The sequence below is a fragment of the Python bivittatus genome, unplaced genomic scaffold (genome assembly GCF_059951505.1).
Source record: "Python bivittatus isolate LINGU-HERP-01145 unplaced genomic scaffold, Pbiv_v1 ctg000070_np1212, whole genome shotgun sequence".
NCBI lineage: Eukaryota > Metazoa > Chordata > Lepidosauria > Squamata > Pythonidae > Python > Python bivittatus.
In genome coordinates this window covers 24,243,298-24,261,645 of record NW_028277034.1, presented here as the reverse complement: position 1 = coordinate 24,261,645, position 18,348 = coordinate 24,243,298, and the positions used below count along the sequence as shown (strand labels likewise).

At 38.0% G+C, this 18,348-nt stretch overlaps 1 protein-coding gene across 8 annotated transcripts in view; it reads right to left on the bottom strand.

Annotated features, from left to right (window-relative positions):
- INPP4B (inositol polyphosphate-4-phosphatase type II B) overlaps positions 1 to 18,348 on the bottom strand; it is a 256,059-nt gene that overhangs the window by 169,303 nt on the left and 68,408 nt on the right. For 4 of the 8 annotated variants that reach the window (XM_088132815.1, XM_088132817.1, XM_088132816.1 and 1 more), the window contains exons 3-4: positions 5,668 to 5,750; positions 172 to 392 (exon numbers count right to left, since the gene is read on the bottom strand). In XM_088132815.1, coding sequence (XP_087988941.1) covers positions 172 to 262 — 91 coding nt within the window. In that variant the 5' untranslated portion in view covers positions 263 to 392; positions 5,668 to 5,750. Of the gene's footprint in view, positions 1 to 171; positions 393 to 5,667; positions 5,751 to 18,348 lie in introns of those variants that run through there. The other 4 variants (XM_088132820.1, XM_088132812.1, XM_088132813.1 and 1 more) reach the window with 2 other exon arrangements.

Below are 18,348 nucleotides of genomic sequence, written 5' to 3'. Positions count from 1 at the left end.
TTGTAAACTGGGAATTTTATACTGTATTTTTCTCCATGACATGTTATAAAAGTGAGTAAAATGTTTTTAAAACTCTATAGAAATTAAGATAACTTCATCTAAACCTGGGCACTTAGAATAATTTTTCTAACAGCATTCACAGGATTATGATACAAGGGATAGCATACTTACCTGTGAGTTTAAATTCTGCAAGACTATCTGGTTGTGCAGATGGAAGAAATTGCTGTATTTCCTCTGGTGTTCTCTCTTCTTTGATATCCATGATCAGTCTCTGAAGCTGACAGTTTTTAATTCACAGGTCTTCAGAACTTGCCTGAGTGCCACGGCCCAAAATTCACAGGCAGTCCTTGATGCAGCTTTAAGATAAAGATCTGGTTCTCCAGCCTGAAATTCTGTGTTGACAAAGTTTAATTAAGCCAGACATTAACATATGTCTTTCTGAAAATTATCAACATGATGTTTGCAGCAACAAACAATGTTGTGCAGCTTTCCTACATGCCACCATAACATAAATAATCAAGCTGATGTTTCATTACCAGTCCTAGAGCAGTTAAGACATCAGTAACTAGATGGCAGCATGAAACCTCTATTTGGTGCATATTGTCAGGCCTCTCTTGGCAAGACAAAGGACTGCAAAAATGTATTTCCCAGGAGAGAAAGGCTCAGATGAGTAAATTTACTGTTGCAAAACAATAAAGTCGTTACAAAACAATTCCAGCAACTGCAGTGGATCAAATGCAAGCTCAATTTATAACAATCAGTGTTCAAATTTTTTCTGCTCTTTCTCCTGCCCACTTTACATAAAGGGCTAGAAGGAAATAGCTTAGGGTAGGAAATACAATTTCTATCTATCCCTCCTTCTCCTTCTTTTTGGTAACAGTATGATCTTGTTACAAGTTGTATACTTTTGACCATATAAAAACAAAGTTTCACACATATTTGGAATTTCGGCAGGAGGTTTTTCCATGCTACTAACTTTAAAAAATTATTTTGCAGCCTGAACAGGCAGTTAATCAAATGGATTTGTGAGATTCATTTGAGAAACAAGTATTCATTATTTTTTTTTATTAAAACTATACATTTCACTTCCTATATATTCTTGTCAGAATCCTGCTAACCCTAACCTTGTCTATGATAATCAAAGCCACGCTGGCCAGGCATTATAAAAATTGAAGCTTACGCTGGTGCAGTCCCTCCCTTCCTTCCCTGACAACTTTTCCCAGTACAAGCCCCTATGTTTTTAAGATAATCTGGAGCAGTACTTTTCTTAAAACAAACAAATCTCTTGTCTTCAGAGATATGAGGAATTCCATTGTAGAACTGGAGGAATCAGTGCTTCCCCTCACCACTATTACCACCATCTGGTTGTGGCAAATTAAAAGGAATTACAAAGCCTTCCAGAAGGATTTAAATTACTTGGGCTTACGTGCTAAGGTGCCTCCCATTCTCTTGGTGCTCTCTTTTTCTCTCTGATTTTCACTGAGTAGGTTACCATAGGTTAACACAAGCAACCAAGGCTGAAGCTAAGTATTTACTAACAATCTCTTCTTTCTTGCCAATCTTCCCTACCTAGTGAGGATTGCATTTCCTCCTGACCTTGTGGATGCCGTCATGAGAGGTTCAGAGGTTTCCCACCCTTCCATGTGCTATTGACACCTTGACCAAGCCAGCCAGTGGCCACCCACCATTCAGCATATAATGCCCAAAACAATATTAACTCTGAGCTGTCAAACAAACAAATAAACAAACAAACAAACAAACCATAAAATATCAGAGAAATGATTGGTGGCTATTTTCCTGCCTGTAGATAAGACTGATCAAGAGAAGGACAGTATGGATTCTGCCAATGGGTGCCTTGAAACTACCTTGCATTACAGTGGACAGGCAGCCAAGCTGTGGTGAAGAGAGACTATGGAGGTAGGATTTTTCACACCATCATACTTTATCCCAGCTCAAAGATGAGAGGAAAGTATATTACCACCAACATGAGGAAAAGCCCTTACTGCACACAAGTGACTTAAATGGTATTTTCCCACTATATACTGGAACTGTGATGACAGAAAACTGCCAGAGGCAAAAAAACACAACAAGATGGGAATATGGAAGGGATGGATCTAGCACCTATTCCCATACAACACATTTCTTTTCATGTCAAACATAAAGCTGTCTTTAAATAATTTTGCAAGATTTCTGTCCCTTGACACCAGGATACAGCATCCGGTAAAAAGCTACAGAGATAACGTTGATTTCTAGTGGCTCCTATTGAGGTCTATAAGACATAGCAAATAAGTTGCCATATGGAGACCAATGCCTTTAAATAAAGCAGTTAAGCAACCCTTCTCAAGCAAATGTTTATTCTAACTTACATTATATACAGAAACCTTTGAGTTCTAACCCTATCTCCATTTTCCTTTATTGTAAAACATATTACTACGCCAACTAAACACTGACCTTTTTAAAATAAATTCTCAACTTAAAGAAGCAAAGGGATCTTACTGTATAATTAACATATCAAAAAACTGCCAAGTATATGCTGAATAATTCAGACTTCATGGAGTAAAGCTTTAGACTCCATATCTCATGTGAAATCAGAATATAAACTTTTAAAAGTCTGAGTGTTACTTTTTAAATATTATTTCTTGGAATTTCACCAAGATTTTTTTTCCACTGCAAGCCCAGAGTTGAACACAGAAAGTTCTTTTATTCTTTTCACAATATAACTAATAAAGCAATTGCCAGAGCTGTTTACACTGCCAATAGGAGGCCAATAGAGAAGGCAAAACATACAAATTAAATCAAATGTTCAAACACTATTTGTTGCAAAACATCAGCTGCAATACCATTTCATGGTGTCTATCAAGTTTCTGAGATATAGTTGACTAAATGAAAACCACCCACAATTGGTGCATGAGATAATATCATCAGCTGAGCTATGTTACTGCCAGGGCATACTGGCACTGCAGGGGAAAGGAAGCTAAACAGTCAGATTTGTAATAAGTTATGAAAAAGCACAGCTTTCTCATTTTTTCCTTATTTTTATAGCAACAGAAACAAATGCATAATCTGATATCTTATGTACCAATGATTACTGATAGCTTATGTATCAATTAAGTAATTAAAAATGGCAAACCAATATTCAAACCATAAAGAACAAATAATTTTATAATACATATCCTAAATATATTTGCCAGTGTAAGCTATAATGTCAGTATCATATCTACCTTTAAATATACTGGTTATCTAACTGTTAGAGAAATCACTAATTTGCTTTGCTGAAAAAGTATATGCAACTAGAAAATTCCTAAGTGTGCACAAGGATTAAAAAATATTGTAAGTCCTGTCCCCAATTTACAATCTAACAAGCTATATAAAGGAACAAGGAAAAAGAAAAGAGAAAAGAGAGAAGGATCAACAAGGTCAGAGAAGTGTATTTTAATGAAAAACATGTAATACAAAGGAAATGTAGTTTCAATACAAGAGAATATATGTAGCTCAGGGTTGAACTGTGTAGTAGTCCTTGGTGCTCTCTGAGCTTGGTTGCTTGATTGCAGATGTTTCATTACCTGCCTAGGTAACAATCATCAGTGCTAGTGAGTATGGTGTTTGCTCCCTGTTTATATACAGCAGCTACTGTATATAAACAGGAGCAAACTCCACACTCACTAGCACTGATGATGTTACCTAGTCAGGTAATGAAATGTCTGCAAGCAAACAACCAAGCTCAGAGAGCACCAAGGACTCCGTAGAAATGTAGTTTAATGATGAAAAGCTGAGGAAGTGAACCAAATGTCTGATGAAAGGGTATTTCAAGTTATTTTCAAATTGCATACATTTTTGTGTTTCCTAATGACTTTGTATACTAGTGCTGAGTTTGGAAGTCTACAGATTTACAGCTCATAATGATAGGTTGAATATTGTTAGGAATGAAACTAGAGTAGCCACCAGCTCTCACAAATTACATCATCAACAAAACATAACTGTCTTCTACAGTCTTGAACAGAATAGCCTAGTATCTGTTAACTCAGAAACAAAGGAGAAAGAAACCTAGAATTTATATTCTGAAACTGTGATGGAAGACATGAGCGAGGAGATCCAAGGTCATAGGGAGGGGGAGAGGAATCCCAAGCATCTCCTCAGCCCTTAACTAGAGTGGGTGAAAGTGAAGAGAAGGAGACTGGCATCACCCTAAGGAATTCAGTGTTTAGTTGCTGTCGTTGGGGGTTAGAGTTAGTCTGGCGAGATTCTGTCTAGTAGGTGTAAGCTAATAAAGTAACTGAACTGTTCCTGAATTGTCCCGCTAAGTTTCTTGGGCTGAACCTGACAGAAACACTGAGATATGTATTGGACCTGACCACAGTAGGCAGATGTTCTCTTGCGCTTGGGTTCATTTTTGCCTACAATAAAGTATATCTGCTAGCTGAGTTGTATTCAAGAGTCTAGTGCCAAATGAGCCAATTCCAAAATAATGAGTTGAGACCCTGGAAGGCCTAGATTTACAGCCGTGACAGGATGAAACATGACAAGCATATGTTTCATGCCTTAAAGTTCCTGGTTCAATCCTTGAAATGTCTAGGTATACCTGAGAACTTTAGCTGAATATCTGGAAAGGTTCTGCCAGTCAATTTAGACATATGAATTAACAGATATTACATATAATAGCTTGTCTGGATAAAATAGATTCTTTGCTCCAGTTAGATTAATGCTGGGATGTGCAAAACTCACCAATTTGGAAATGGAATACTCTAGAGAATATTCTAATTTCTTTCCCATTCCAACCATACCAAACCTCCTCCCAGATCATGGAATTAAATAGTCTGAACTGGAAGCAAATCCAAGACACCTTGAACTTCTTCCAGTTAGGGTTAATTTATTCCAGAAATTGCTAAACTGTCTCTAGAACACATGGCTGTGGATGAGGGGAATGAAATTTTCCAAAGTTATCCAAATCATGATATTTCTATATTTATAATTAGTGCAGTGCAGTACCTTCATTCTTCTTTCCATAGGTTTTCAAAACAATGGGTGTGATCATTATGTGACATTTATTTATTGAAATACAGTTAGTTGGATTTGCACAACATGCTAAACCATGAACTATGGATCATGAACTACAATTACTATAGTGGCACACATACTAAGCCAAGATCAAATAAATCATATTTTGGCTTAAAATAATGTGTAAGTTAAACAGCTGAGTAAATTACAACTGTAGTTAAAAACGGGGGGGGGGGCAAAGTTTTGTTTAAAAGGTGCTCCATAAGAGTGCAACTCTAAGACCTGTAAGACCATAAGTTTTTCAGTAGAAGTCAAACACTACATTGAACTCTCATTATTTAAACCCAAATAGCATGGATATTTTATATTGTCAAAAGGATTCCCAAGATGAAAAAAAACAGGCAGTCGGATAATTGGAAGTATTATACAATGGTAATGGAAATTTTTACATACACTGATTTTGCTTTTGTGTGTGTGTGTATTAGATCATATGTCATTTAATTTGATTGTTGTCCTTTTTCTAGATAATAAACTATACTGTACTTAAATAATCAAGGGATAATTATTTTATTTATCCCATTTATATAGCTGCCCATCTCACATAAAGTAACTTCCATGGAAGTACCTCCCCCTACCCAAATTAACAAACAAATCATGCTGATTTTTACTTACTGAGACTACTGAAACATCTGCCTTCCTCCTGAATTCCACAACACATCAGTCTTCCAGGATCATTAATTCAGACACTTCAAACTCTGAAAAAAGACAAAAATAGCAATGATTCAGAAATGGACATGTTTAGTCATATTACTCTATAATATGACAAATCAAAAAGCTAACCAGAACTAAATCTCAATAAAATACATTAAAATTATCACTTTTATAAAGGTTAATTTACTAATACACTATATTGGACATCTTTATTACTAATGAATATATCTTAACCACCAAAAGTATATTTTGTATTGAAATGTCCAGAAGTGAAAGCTGAAAAGTCTAGAGATGGCAAGTTCAGAAGCAACAGACTGAGAGAGACTGATCTATTACATTATCACTGTAAAGGTTTCAACCACTACTTCCATGAGAAACTAGTGGCTCTCAGTTTATTGCAGTGCAGGGGCGGGATAAACAGATTTGACCTATGGAGCCAATATCTATCTATCTATCTATCTATCTATCTATCTATCTATCTATCTATCTATCTATCTATCTATCTATCTATGTCTGTCTGTCTGTCCGTTCGTCCGCCCACCCGCCCACCCGCCCATTGTATGGCAATGGTTTCCCATTCCTCCATCTGTCATTTGTTTTGATCTTGATATTTAGTGTTGACTTCTCCTGCTGGGCAAAGTGTGAGAGAAAAGAGGCTCTGACAGTACCACAAGGGAAAAGGAGATGGCTACTGAGGCTCCTTGTAAGTGGGCAGAGAACAGCTCTACACAGTCTTTCAAGATTCTGTTATTCTGACATACAGCAGTTGAGAGCATTCGTAGAATCCCTGTCATGCCTGCTTCTTCCTTGCCTATCTCTAAATTCTGAGAGGGGGACTATAACCCCAGCTAGATAGTGAGTGAGTGAGTGAGTGAGTGAGTGTGAGAGAGAGAGAGAGAGAGAGAGAGAGAGAAAGAGAGAGAGAGAGAGAGAGATTGAGATTGAGATTGAGATTGAGATTTACTTACTTACTTTTCACATTTATATAGTCACCCATCTCACAATAAAGTGATTCTAGATGGCTTACAATAAAAACAATCATAACATCCAAATGTTAAAAAACTACAACTGAAAAACATCAGCAATATTATTAATAACAAGATAGTGAAGGAAATTGATGTTAAAAACAATGCGACCATCTCATTAACTCACCACTGCCTTGAGATCCCCAGGCATACCTCTTCTGCCAGACCTGATGGGACGGGCAGATGTAATCGGATGGAGGCCGTCCCTCAAATAGCCCAGTCCCATGCCATGAAGAACTTTAAAGGTCAAAATCAGCACCCTGAATTGGACCCGGAAGCAAACTGGCAACCAATGCAGCTTGTGGAGCAAAAATGTAACATGTGCCATTCTAGGGGCACACATAACTGCCTGCACTGCTGCATTTTGCACCAGCTGATGCTTCCAGATACTCTTCAAGGGCAGCCCTGCGTAAAAGATATTACAGTAGTCCATTTGGGAGGTTACCAGGGCATGAGTGACTGTGAGCAGAGGTCCAGGAATGGGTGCAACTGGTGCAAAAGGTCTCTTAACCATGACTGCCACCTGCTCTTACAGCAGGAGTCATGAGTCTAGGTGGACCCCCAAGTTGCACACAAGATCTGTTGGAGGCAGTGTAACCCCATCCAGTACCAAAGATGGCATAGTCCCTGAGCCGAAGGGCCCCAAAACCCAGAGCCACTCAGTCTTGCCAGGGTTCAGCTGAAGTCTGTTGTTCCCCATCCAGGGTCTCACAGACTACAGGCACTGGGATAGGACATCAACAGCACTGCTTAAGTCGCCAGGGGCAGAAAGGTATAGTTGGGTATCATCGGTGTACTGCGATATCTCACCCCATGGTGACGGATGATATCACCAATGGCTTCATCTAGACATTAAATAGGAGAGTGGAGAGCACCAAACCCTGTGGAACCCCACAGAGTAGGAACCAAGAGGGGGATCTCTCCTCTCCAATCACCACCAACTAGAAATGACCAGAGGAAGAAGGAGAACCAGCACAACATTGTGCCAACCACCCCCAATTCCCAGGGCCAATCCAGAAAGTCTTAATAGTATCGAAGGCTGCTGAGAAGTCAAATAGAGTGACGATGGATGCACAACCTCCATCCTGCTCCTGCCAGAGATCATCCAAAAGTTCAACCAATGCCGTTTCCATCCTATATCCACCCCAAATGAAAGGGGTGCAGCTAATCTTCTTAATCCAGAGTCCGCTGAAGCTGCTTCATGACTACCTTCTCAATTATCTTCCCTCCAAAAGAGGAGCTCAGACACTGGATGAAAATTGTTCAGTATGGTGGGAACCAGTGATGATTCTTTGAGGAGGGGATGAACCAGTGTCTCCTTAAGGGGTGGAGGAACAACCCCCTCACTCAGGACAGAATTCACCACTGCTAGAGCCCACCTGCATGACAACTCCCTGGCAGCTTTAGTTAGCCAGGAAGGGCACAGATTTAAAGAGCAGGTGGCCAAGCTCACAGTCATAAGAACTCTGTCCACTTCCTCAGGTCAAACAGGTTCAAACTGTTCACAGATAACAGGGCAAGACTCTGCCCTGGACATCTCCCTAGGACCTGCAAAAATGCCAGCATCCAACTGAGAACAAATTCAAGTGACTGTGTCCGACAGATGCTGCACAAATTTTTCTGCGTGGCCCTGTAGGGAAGTTTCCAAGCTCTCTCTATCCAAGAGGGCACGTGTCACCTGAAAGAAGGCTGTGGGATGGCTATCTGTGGATGCCATAAGGGTGGAGAAGTATTGTAGCTTTGCCACACTTACCACCATGAGGTAGGCCTTAATAGTGACTCTAACATGTTCAGCCAAGTTTTCCCTCATCAAGCACCAGCAACGCTCTAGACATCTTTTCTCTTGTTTCATTTCCCTCAATTCCTCCGTGAACCATGGGGAATGATGGAATCCACAAGAGGGGAGAGGTTGTGTAGGCACAATCTGATCCAAGGCCTTAGCAGCCTTCTTATTCCAAGCAGCCACCAGGGCCCCAGATGGGCCAAGAGCAGACCAGCAGGAACAGCCCCCAGCTCTCTCTGAAATTCATCAGGGTCCACAGTCGCCAAGGACGAACCAATCTAATAGGTCCTGCCTCCCTGCTGCAGGTAGTGGCACCAAGAAATCTCATAGTAATCTGACCATGACAAGCTAGACACTAAAAGCTCCCCCAATTCCAGATCACATTGCCACTGTTCCAACAGGAAAACTAGGTCAGGTGTGTGACCGCTGTCCCGTGTCAAGCCCTGGATGACCTGGGATAGGCCCATGGCTGTCATGTTAGCCATGAACTCCTGAGCTGCCTCTGACCCCACTCCGAGAGAAGGCAGACTGAAGTTCCCCAAGACCATAAGTCTGGGGAACTCCACCGCCAACCTAGAAATGGAATCAAGTAGCTCAGGCAGGGAGCTTGCAATGCAGCAGAGAGGCTGGTACAGTAGCAACAATCCCAACTGATCCCAAGAGCCCAACTTAACAAACAGGATCCCACATCTGGCAACCTATGGACCAGTGCCCCTGAAAGCCTTAAGAGATTCTCGGATGACAACTGCCACACCACCACCCCTGCCCTGAGATTTCGGCTGATGCCACACCCAAAATCCAGTTGGCACATTTCTGAGAGGGGGACCCCCCCTTCTGGGTCCAGCCAGGTTTCAGTAATATATGCCAGGTCAGCCTGTGATTAAATCACAAATGAGGGAGGTCCTATTACAGAACAACCTGGCATTTAGTAGTACAGGTAGCAGCTGGAAGCCAGGGCCTCTGACAATCTGCTGACTGAGCACAGGGGTTGAGTACAGAGAACGCAGAACCGGTATAAGTATAGGGACTGTGTTCCCTGAGAATAGTCCACTCCCTGTCTCCCACCATATCTACCCCGACCGTCACCACTGTGACATTCCAACCCACCCAATCCAAGATTCCAACGGCCCCCACTCCAACCGTCCTGGTGCCCAAGGTCGAGGATCTCCACCTATCCTCCACAAGATCCATCCCAGGAAGGGGAAACCAAGTCCCCTGAGGCACTTCAGCATTAGCTCTCAGCGCCACCAGGTTATCAATAACCACCTCCCCCATACTCACCCAACAAAATCATAACCAGCCCCCCACCCACTCTCACCGGACTGGGCAAGGCCCCCTCTCAAACCACACCCTCCTTAACTAACCAACCTCCCCCACTAGCTCTCACCTAGGGAAGGGGACCAGTCTTAGAGATGGCAAACCACTGCATATGGGGGGCCCTAAAACCCATAGAATACAAGAACTCTTAGCTGGCTACAGAACAACTTTGGACACTATTTCTGCCACAAGAGGTGTTACAAGGTACTGACTGACAGGATGTCAAAACTTCTGCACCTGCCATATTCATTGTTTTCTTATTCTGTACTCATAAACAACTTGCACTTAAATGGTAAGTATACATTCAAGTTTGTGGAAAAATATTGTGTTTAACTTTATACCATGCAGAGGTTCTGTCAGCTTTCTGTTCATTTAGGGATTCACTAAAACTTATAATTTGATCAGGGATGACTGAACTTTTACATATAACAGTAAGCTTGAGAAAATATAAATTTATACATAAAATGTAGATGATATTAGAAAGGCATTAATAAAAGAACTAAAAAAATGTAACTTTTCCAAATTAGCCTCAAGAATCATTCTTTATTCTATATTCCATAATGATATCTAACATCAACTGAAACTTTTCAGTGGATTGTCAGTTAAACAAATGAGTTTCAAGACCTATCTCTCCCTAAAGAAGGTCCAAAACTTCAGAAGTGAAGCACTGCCAAGAGTAGGATATGAATCATTAGATTTTAATTTATATGGTTGCATTTATCGAATGGTTTTATACTTGTTAGCATCCCAGTTTTTTTGCAATGTGCAAACAACAGAAAAGTCAACAAGTGTGCACGTGCCTAGACAGATTGTATTTAAGCTGCCAGCAACCTTAGAGTGCTTCCCAAGACATTTTGGATCTCCCAGTTACTACAGATGAATGCTTTTGGACATCTTCAGTTTCACTCCTTGAAATTCAAATACATTTTCTCCATCAGAAAAAATACTGACACTCAATACAGCAAAACATATCTGAATTGTTCTGTTATTGATGTTCATTTGCCTTGAAGTACTAGGGAAAAAATACATTCTAAATGAAAAGATACAATTGTCTCAAGAGACTTTTATAGGTGGTTTTGCTATAACTGTAGAAATGCTTTACCTAGAGCTGTTTCAGATGTCTAGGCAGCTTGCATACAAAGTAAGCCCTAAAATATTTCTCATAATAATTAAATAGACCCTTCTATACAATACATAGCTTATTTTGGAGGGAAAATGTTAAATATACCTCCACATATCTATACATTTTACAAGAAACATTTTGTGGAATCCAAACAATACCTTAAAGCAGACAAATGGCATTGACTGATAAAAGAGTGCATCAATCATACCAGAAGCTTAAGCAGATACTTTTCATACTAAGGTATTTTCATATTTACAAGGCCCTAAGAAACAGTTAGAGTACCTTGCTAAAGTAAAATCAGATTAATCCTAACAGTCTGTCAATTTTATATATATATATTTGTGCCTTAAAGTCAGTGTTGAATCCTGGCGACTGCCTGGACTAGTCCCTGCAGTTTTCTTGGCAAGATTTCAGAAATGGTTTACCATTGCCTTCTTCCTAGGGCTGAGAGAGAGTGACTGGCTCACAATCACCCAGCTGGTTTCATGGGACTAGAACTCACGATCTCCCAGTTTCTAGCCTGATGCCTTAACCACTCCACCAAACTGGTTTTCCTGTCAATTTTACATGCAAGTAATTTATCGGTTTGACAGGATGGACTGGATGCTAAATGAGAGAACTTTGGGGCTTAATTAGATTTTATATCAGACACAGAACTGCAGCTGGTTTTGTAATATACAGTAAACCTTATCTTGTTCAGAACTCTTATACAGAAACAGGAGTGAAATGATTGGCCAGAACCCTCACGTGTTTTCCATTGAAATCAACTTATTCAATATTAATCTGTAAAATACAAAAACTAATGAGGTATGCAGAGATGATAATGAATTAAAAACAAAACAAATAGACAATCATTTGGACTTGTTTAAGAAATAAAGCTACTATATATAACGTTAATCAATACAGAGCTATTGCATTCATTCATTCATTCATTCATTCATTCATTCATTCATAATTGCACTATCATGCTATTTCTAACACCTATTTTTTCATATGTCAATAATTCATTCTCTTTCATCAGTCAATAAATTTATCCACAATTGCAGTCTGGATGAACCTAGGAGATACTATTCTTCCACTTAGGTAGTGGAAGTTATGGTTGTTCTGAATCAGAGTTTTTTGTTTGTTTGGGTTTGTTTGTTTGTTTGTTTTTTGCCAACCTTTTACTTCTGGGTATCAACTGTCTAAATTTTCCTAAGAGAAATATGGTTGTCTCCTATCCAGCTCTACCCAATGTCGATTGCTGCCAGCTGGTCAAAAATTAATTAATGAACCTATAAATTATTTTAGAGTTTATTATGTCTATTAACTTTTTCAAAAATTGCTATGGATTTTACAGTTCAAAAAAGTGTATCTGACATTTGTTTTGTTTGTGTACACCTCTGTCAACTAAAACATATTTTGCTTTTTGTGTAGTCTATGAAAGCATTGTTTTATATATGTAGTTTTAGTAGAAATAACAGTGTGGAGTAACCAATACATCCTCAGATGTCTTTCTATTATTGACATCAAACATTAGAATTTCCCTCATATTTTTTGCATTTACATACCTTTGTTCATGGATTTTAACCTTTATAACTGAGTGTATTCCTGTTTTGTAACATTTAATTAAGGTATTATATATTATTAAATTATCAAGAGTTTTTATTCTCAGAAAGCCAAGCACAGAAATTTGAACATCTTGAGGGAACAGATCTAATTCAGAAATAATCCCATTTTTTTCTGGGAAAAAATGAATATAATAGCATTTTATTGTCAAAAAGGAATATATAGCTACCTAAGTCAGAGACAACCTTGACTTACCCTCTGCTTTTCAATAATACATTTCTAATTGCTGGAGGCCAAGCTAAGATGGCAACAGAGCAGCAGTTTCCCTGCTGAGCTCTTTATGATATTTTATTTGTTCTATCCATTTTTATAAACAGCCTAGATATACATCTTAATTTTTTCTAGCTTTATTTCATTTGTAATTGTTTTTGTTTATACTACACTGTCCTTGTTCTTCCTCCAAATTTTTATATCTAACTTATTTCTAACTTTCATTCTTCAGATGCCCATTGTGAGCTTGCCTTTCCATACAATTTCATCATTGCTTTTAGGAAAACAATAGGATTAATTAACAATTGAATCCTCATCTTTTGCAGTCTTTAAAATAATATACCAATTTTTTTTTAAGAAATACATTTATACAGATACAATACCATTTTACTATTAGACCACTGTAGTTATCCTATTCCTGGTCCTCCTAGAAAGGAGCATTCAATGGACAATACTCAATAACCTCTGTCTTTACAGCAAAGCAGCTTTTTAGTGGGCAAGGGCTGTCCTTATCATTTGGAGCACAAGGCTGGTAGAATGTGAGGAAAAAAGGTGCAACCACCTCAGTGTGAGCAGGAGCAGTTTTGGAGGGAAGTTATCTTTTTCCTGTGATATACCTAATTTAAGACTTACACTAGAATTTTATTTCACCACTTCAAAAGGGTGAGAAATTATGTCAGCAGTTTTTAGCAATCAGGCTTATATGGGGCTCTGACAATCATAAAAAAGAAAAATCAGTATCTTTTTGCAGTTGCTGGGCTGCAGATTGCCCACCCTAACTTGTAGTGGCTCTGACAGGATTTTACAACTGTTGTTGACCAAAGGGCTTGGCAGCTACTGTTATTAAAAAAGGGGAGAGGGAGCTCAGAAATGCATCTCTTCTCTTTTGATCTCATGCAGAATGGCAGAGTGATACTGCATATACTACTACATGATACTGCATACACTGCATAGAGTAAATGATACTGCCTGCACTACATACACTACACAGCAGAAAGCACTGCTGTAATGGGAAGCTACTATCTGGCCTTGAACCATCAAGCATTCCCAGAATTTTTAACATGTCATGAATCAAGCATCAGACTTGGCCATATGGGTACTAACATATCAATTAGGATAGCTAGCAGCAAGTCCCCACCCCCACATTCAGTGAAACATTGAAATACTATTGTATGAAGGTTATTTACATTCTGTACTTTCTGCATCCTACAACACAGACCGAGAGTAAGAAAATGCAGAAACTGTGAAATCACATGACTTAAATTCAACTACAATTTACAAAGAAGATGGAAAGCTAGCATAAGATTTCAAATATGAAAAACATTTGCAAATTCTCACAGCTAGTGTACCTATTACACACTTAATTTTTCTCTAAAAATGTATCTTCAAATATAGTGTAATTAATCAGGTACATCTTGTGATGTTATGTCAAATATTGAGATACTATGAAAAGATATGGATCTTAACATGATGAAATGTATCTATGAGGAGGAGAGTGATGTGAGAGATCAAGGCTATCATGAGGGAGGGGGTGCATTCCAGGAGGGGAACAAGAGACAATGCAGTCCTCAAGGGGAGTGTAGGAAGCGAAAGTGGTTCAGGGTTGCCACTCCCTAGAATCTCCAGGGTATATTCACTAGTTGCTGTAGTATAGATTTAGTTTGGCAAGATTCTTTCTATAAGGTGTAAGCGATAAAGGAACTATACTCGACTGAACTGTTTCACCATTGTTCTTGGGCTGGGCCTGACACTTAATTTTTTGGGTAGTCTGGCTGGTATTTTGTGTTGCAGGATACTACATTCTGATTTAGATTTTTAAATAAAAGTATTTGAAAACAAAATGAGCAGAACAGTGAGCATGGCGGGGTCAAAAGATGTGTAATGGTATGTGGAAATGAGGAGGAGGTAGGAGGAATAGCCGCAGCCTAGACAACAGTCTGATAAGCAAAATCTGAGTCTGAAGGAGGGGTGGGGGTGGAGAAAGCATTTCATAAAGGGACCCTCCCTAGTTTCCAGGAGAGTAAAAGTAAAGGAGGGGAGAGGTACTTTCAGACATGCAAGATTCTGTTACAGTAACCTTACAATAAAGATATGCTAGTACTCTTGGTTGGTGCTTCTTGTATGGGGTTGACAAGATGTCACTAGGCATACTGTACAGATGCATCAGAATTGGTAGTGAGTCCATAAGATACATCACAAATTGCTTTCAGATACCTTCTTCTTTAATATAAGCAGTACATAAATAATTTATTTACAGTACAAATAACAATAAAATTTTAGAAAACACAGTAGTTTAAAAAGTAGTAGGTACTGTCTTTTACTTTGGAGAATAAAAAGACAATACAATCACAGTAAATGGCAATACAGTAATGTTTAAGTTGAAATCAATTTTTATTAGTTGTTACAATCTGAAGATTCATTACTATCTGATCATTTTAGTTACCTTGCTGAAATGAGATAATTTTCTACATTTCACAACAGGCAGGAAATCACTGACACCTTACTAGCAATCTCAGTAGAAAGTCCAAAATTAAATCAGAGACAACAGTATTGTGGTAGCTGTAAGACACAGAAAGAATTTTGTTCAACCAAGGACTGATAGGCTTTTATTGGTAGATATCCTGAGACAATTTTGCACTTAAAAATTAGAAGAAAGTGGAAAAGGTTTCATTGGAATTATTGCAGCAATTCTACTGTGTATTTGCTGAGATGATTAATGGTGAGAAGAGCAGATTTATCCATGCTAACTATTCTTAGTACTAATCAGCTGGAGGGCAAATCAATTGAGGAATGAGAAGAAGCCTATAGGTTTTGCACAAACTGTTCCATAGGCTGTGAACTAAACCCTTAAATGATTTGAGGCCAGGTTACCTGAAAGATCAGCCTTTTCCACATGAACCTATGTGTGTATAATATTCAAAGAGCCTATCTTAAAAAAGTCTACCTAATGAAATAAGGAAGTATACACCAAGAAGAGCAACCTGGCTGTAGAATAACGTCTTTCTGAAAAATTAATCTGGCAACCCATTTAAACAATGGATCCAAACAGAAATTATACCAAAGTCAGGTTATTTTATGAATCAATACTTCTTCCATGTTTTTCTAAAATAAAGAAAAATTAATGTTTATTGTTTTTTCAAAAACAATGCTCCATATTTGGGAAAATAAATATATAGCCTCGATAAGGGACACTTCTCCACTAACACTTTTAATAACATACATATAGCAAGGTAATTAATATGTTCTGACTCAAATGAAACTTTTGAGAGGATGTAACCCATATAGAATAAAAGATTTCTATAACAATTGGGAACCTTCAAATAAAGAATAAGACAACAAACAGGCAACCAGGTATCACAGTTTTTCTGGTACCAACTTTATTAGGTAACAAGGTTATTAGAACTTTAGCAATTCACCTTTTTACAAATGTTAAGAATTTAATACTTAACTATCTAGAACAACCAAAAGGAACTTTTCCAAAGATGTATATGCTATTATTGTAATTAAAAATAGGGGATCTTCCCTTTGGGTTAAAGGAACTTAAGATACTGATTTTGGTAAAAATATACAGAACACAAAATGGTCGGCATTATGAAAATCATGTGGCTTGACCTCAGCTTCACTGCAAGAGCTTAAGTGGAAGATTATAGCTATTGGTATTTGATTCTACTGTAATTAGATTAACACACATATAAGTATTCTTCCAGATGTTGGAAGGATGTCTACAAAAGGTTTTTTCTTTCATAACTGATGATCATGGAATAAAGCTATACCCTTCTGGCATAAATTTTTTGGTGAGATAAGGGTCATTACCAAACAAAAAACTGAATGCTCCCAGAGTTAAGATTACTGCATTTATTTACAGGAGTGAACCTTAAGTATTATGTATTTACCATTTATTTAATCTTAGCAGCTAAAATAACTGCTCATCATTGGAAAAACTTAGATAATCTATGGTGTGGTTTAACAAAGCCTCTTCAATTGCAAAGTTAGAAAAGGTTGCTGATAAAATTTAAATGATGAAACATCAGAGGCAGAAATCTCAATTCTATCAAACTGGTGGAAGGATTATCTTATTGTAATTGCAACAGGCTTATTACTATTAGCAATATATGGCAAATACGAAGGTGTTTATTATCATTTTCTTTCTAATGACTTTTTAGTGGACTTTTTTCCTTATGCATTGCAGGTTTACGTTTTTCAGTTACTTCACAATGTTTTTTAATTACTGTATTTTTCTGACAATAAGACACCCCCATGTACAAGACGACCCCCACTTTTCCAGCCCAAAATTAAAAAATCAATATTTTAAAGATAGTGCAGAACACATTTTTATTTAGTAATTAGTTAACATTGACCTGATACACTCGGTGGGAGGAGGTCCAAACGGTCTCTCTGCAGCTCTATTTCCATGCTCTTTTGCATAACTGATTACATTCAAGCACGAGTGAAACTGCAGATAGCTTGTCTCTGCAAACAGCCTTCCTCTAATTGGTTTGTTCAGCATCAGCTGACGTCAGTTACATCAGGGTCGTGATTGGAGGAAGTCTGTTTGGGAGACAAGCTATTTCACTCGTGATTGGAGGCTAGCAATAGGAGGAAGCCTCTTTGCAGAAACAAATTATGGGCAGTTTTGCCACCGCGCAGTTCTCTCCTCGGCTGACTTCCTTGAATAAGACGCCCTTCAATTTTTAGGGTAAGGATTTTAGAAAAAAGTATCATCTTATAGTCGGAAAAATATGGTACTGATCAACAAAAATAGAAATTAAAAAAGCATTAACCTGGTACCAATTTTATGGTCTTTTCGCACCAAATGAAGACTTTTTTGCTCAGTTCTTTTCTGTAACTTGTTTATATTATTTATGTCTCTTCATTATATTTATTTATGTTCATTAGAACACTTTTTCCAATATTTTCACTGTTGAAAACAATCCCCAATTATAATCACCAAAGCAGAAGTACTTAATGGGTTAATTCTAAACCTACAATTATTTAAAAAAATATGTGGAGATCTAGCAGGATAAATTTAGCAAAAAGCCTTGGTAAACAAATATATTCAGAGAGCACCAACGTTATGTAATTTAAAAAAAATTTAGTCCTGCATATTATTTTTATAAATAACTCAAGGTGGCAAACATACCTAATACTCCTTCCTCCTCCTATTTTCCCCACAACAACAACCCTGTGAGGTGAGTTGGGCTGAGAGAGAGTGACTGGCCCAAAGTCACTCAGCCAGCTTTCATACCTAAAGCAGGACTAGAACCCACAGTCCTGCTTTAGGTCTCCTAGTTTCTAGCAGTGCCTTAACCACTAGACCAAACTGGCTCTTTTTAAAAGTAATTGCACTTTTAAAATCTGTATTTTTATCCTTTGCTCTTGGTCCCTTTATGCTTGTTTTTATTTTAAAACTTTTAGTTTGTCCTTTACATTATTTATATAATTTATTGAAAGCTGTCTAGAAACGTTAAGTGATTGAATAATGCATAATTATTGTTCATTTTAAAAAATAAATATTTTAGTTAAAGGAATTGGGACGGGGTTTTTCTATTCCCAGAAATTCAATTAAAAGTAATCTT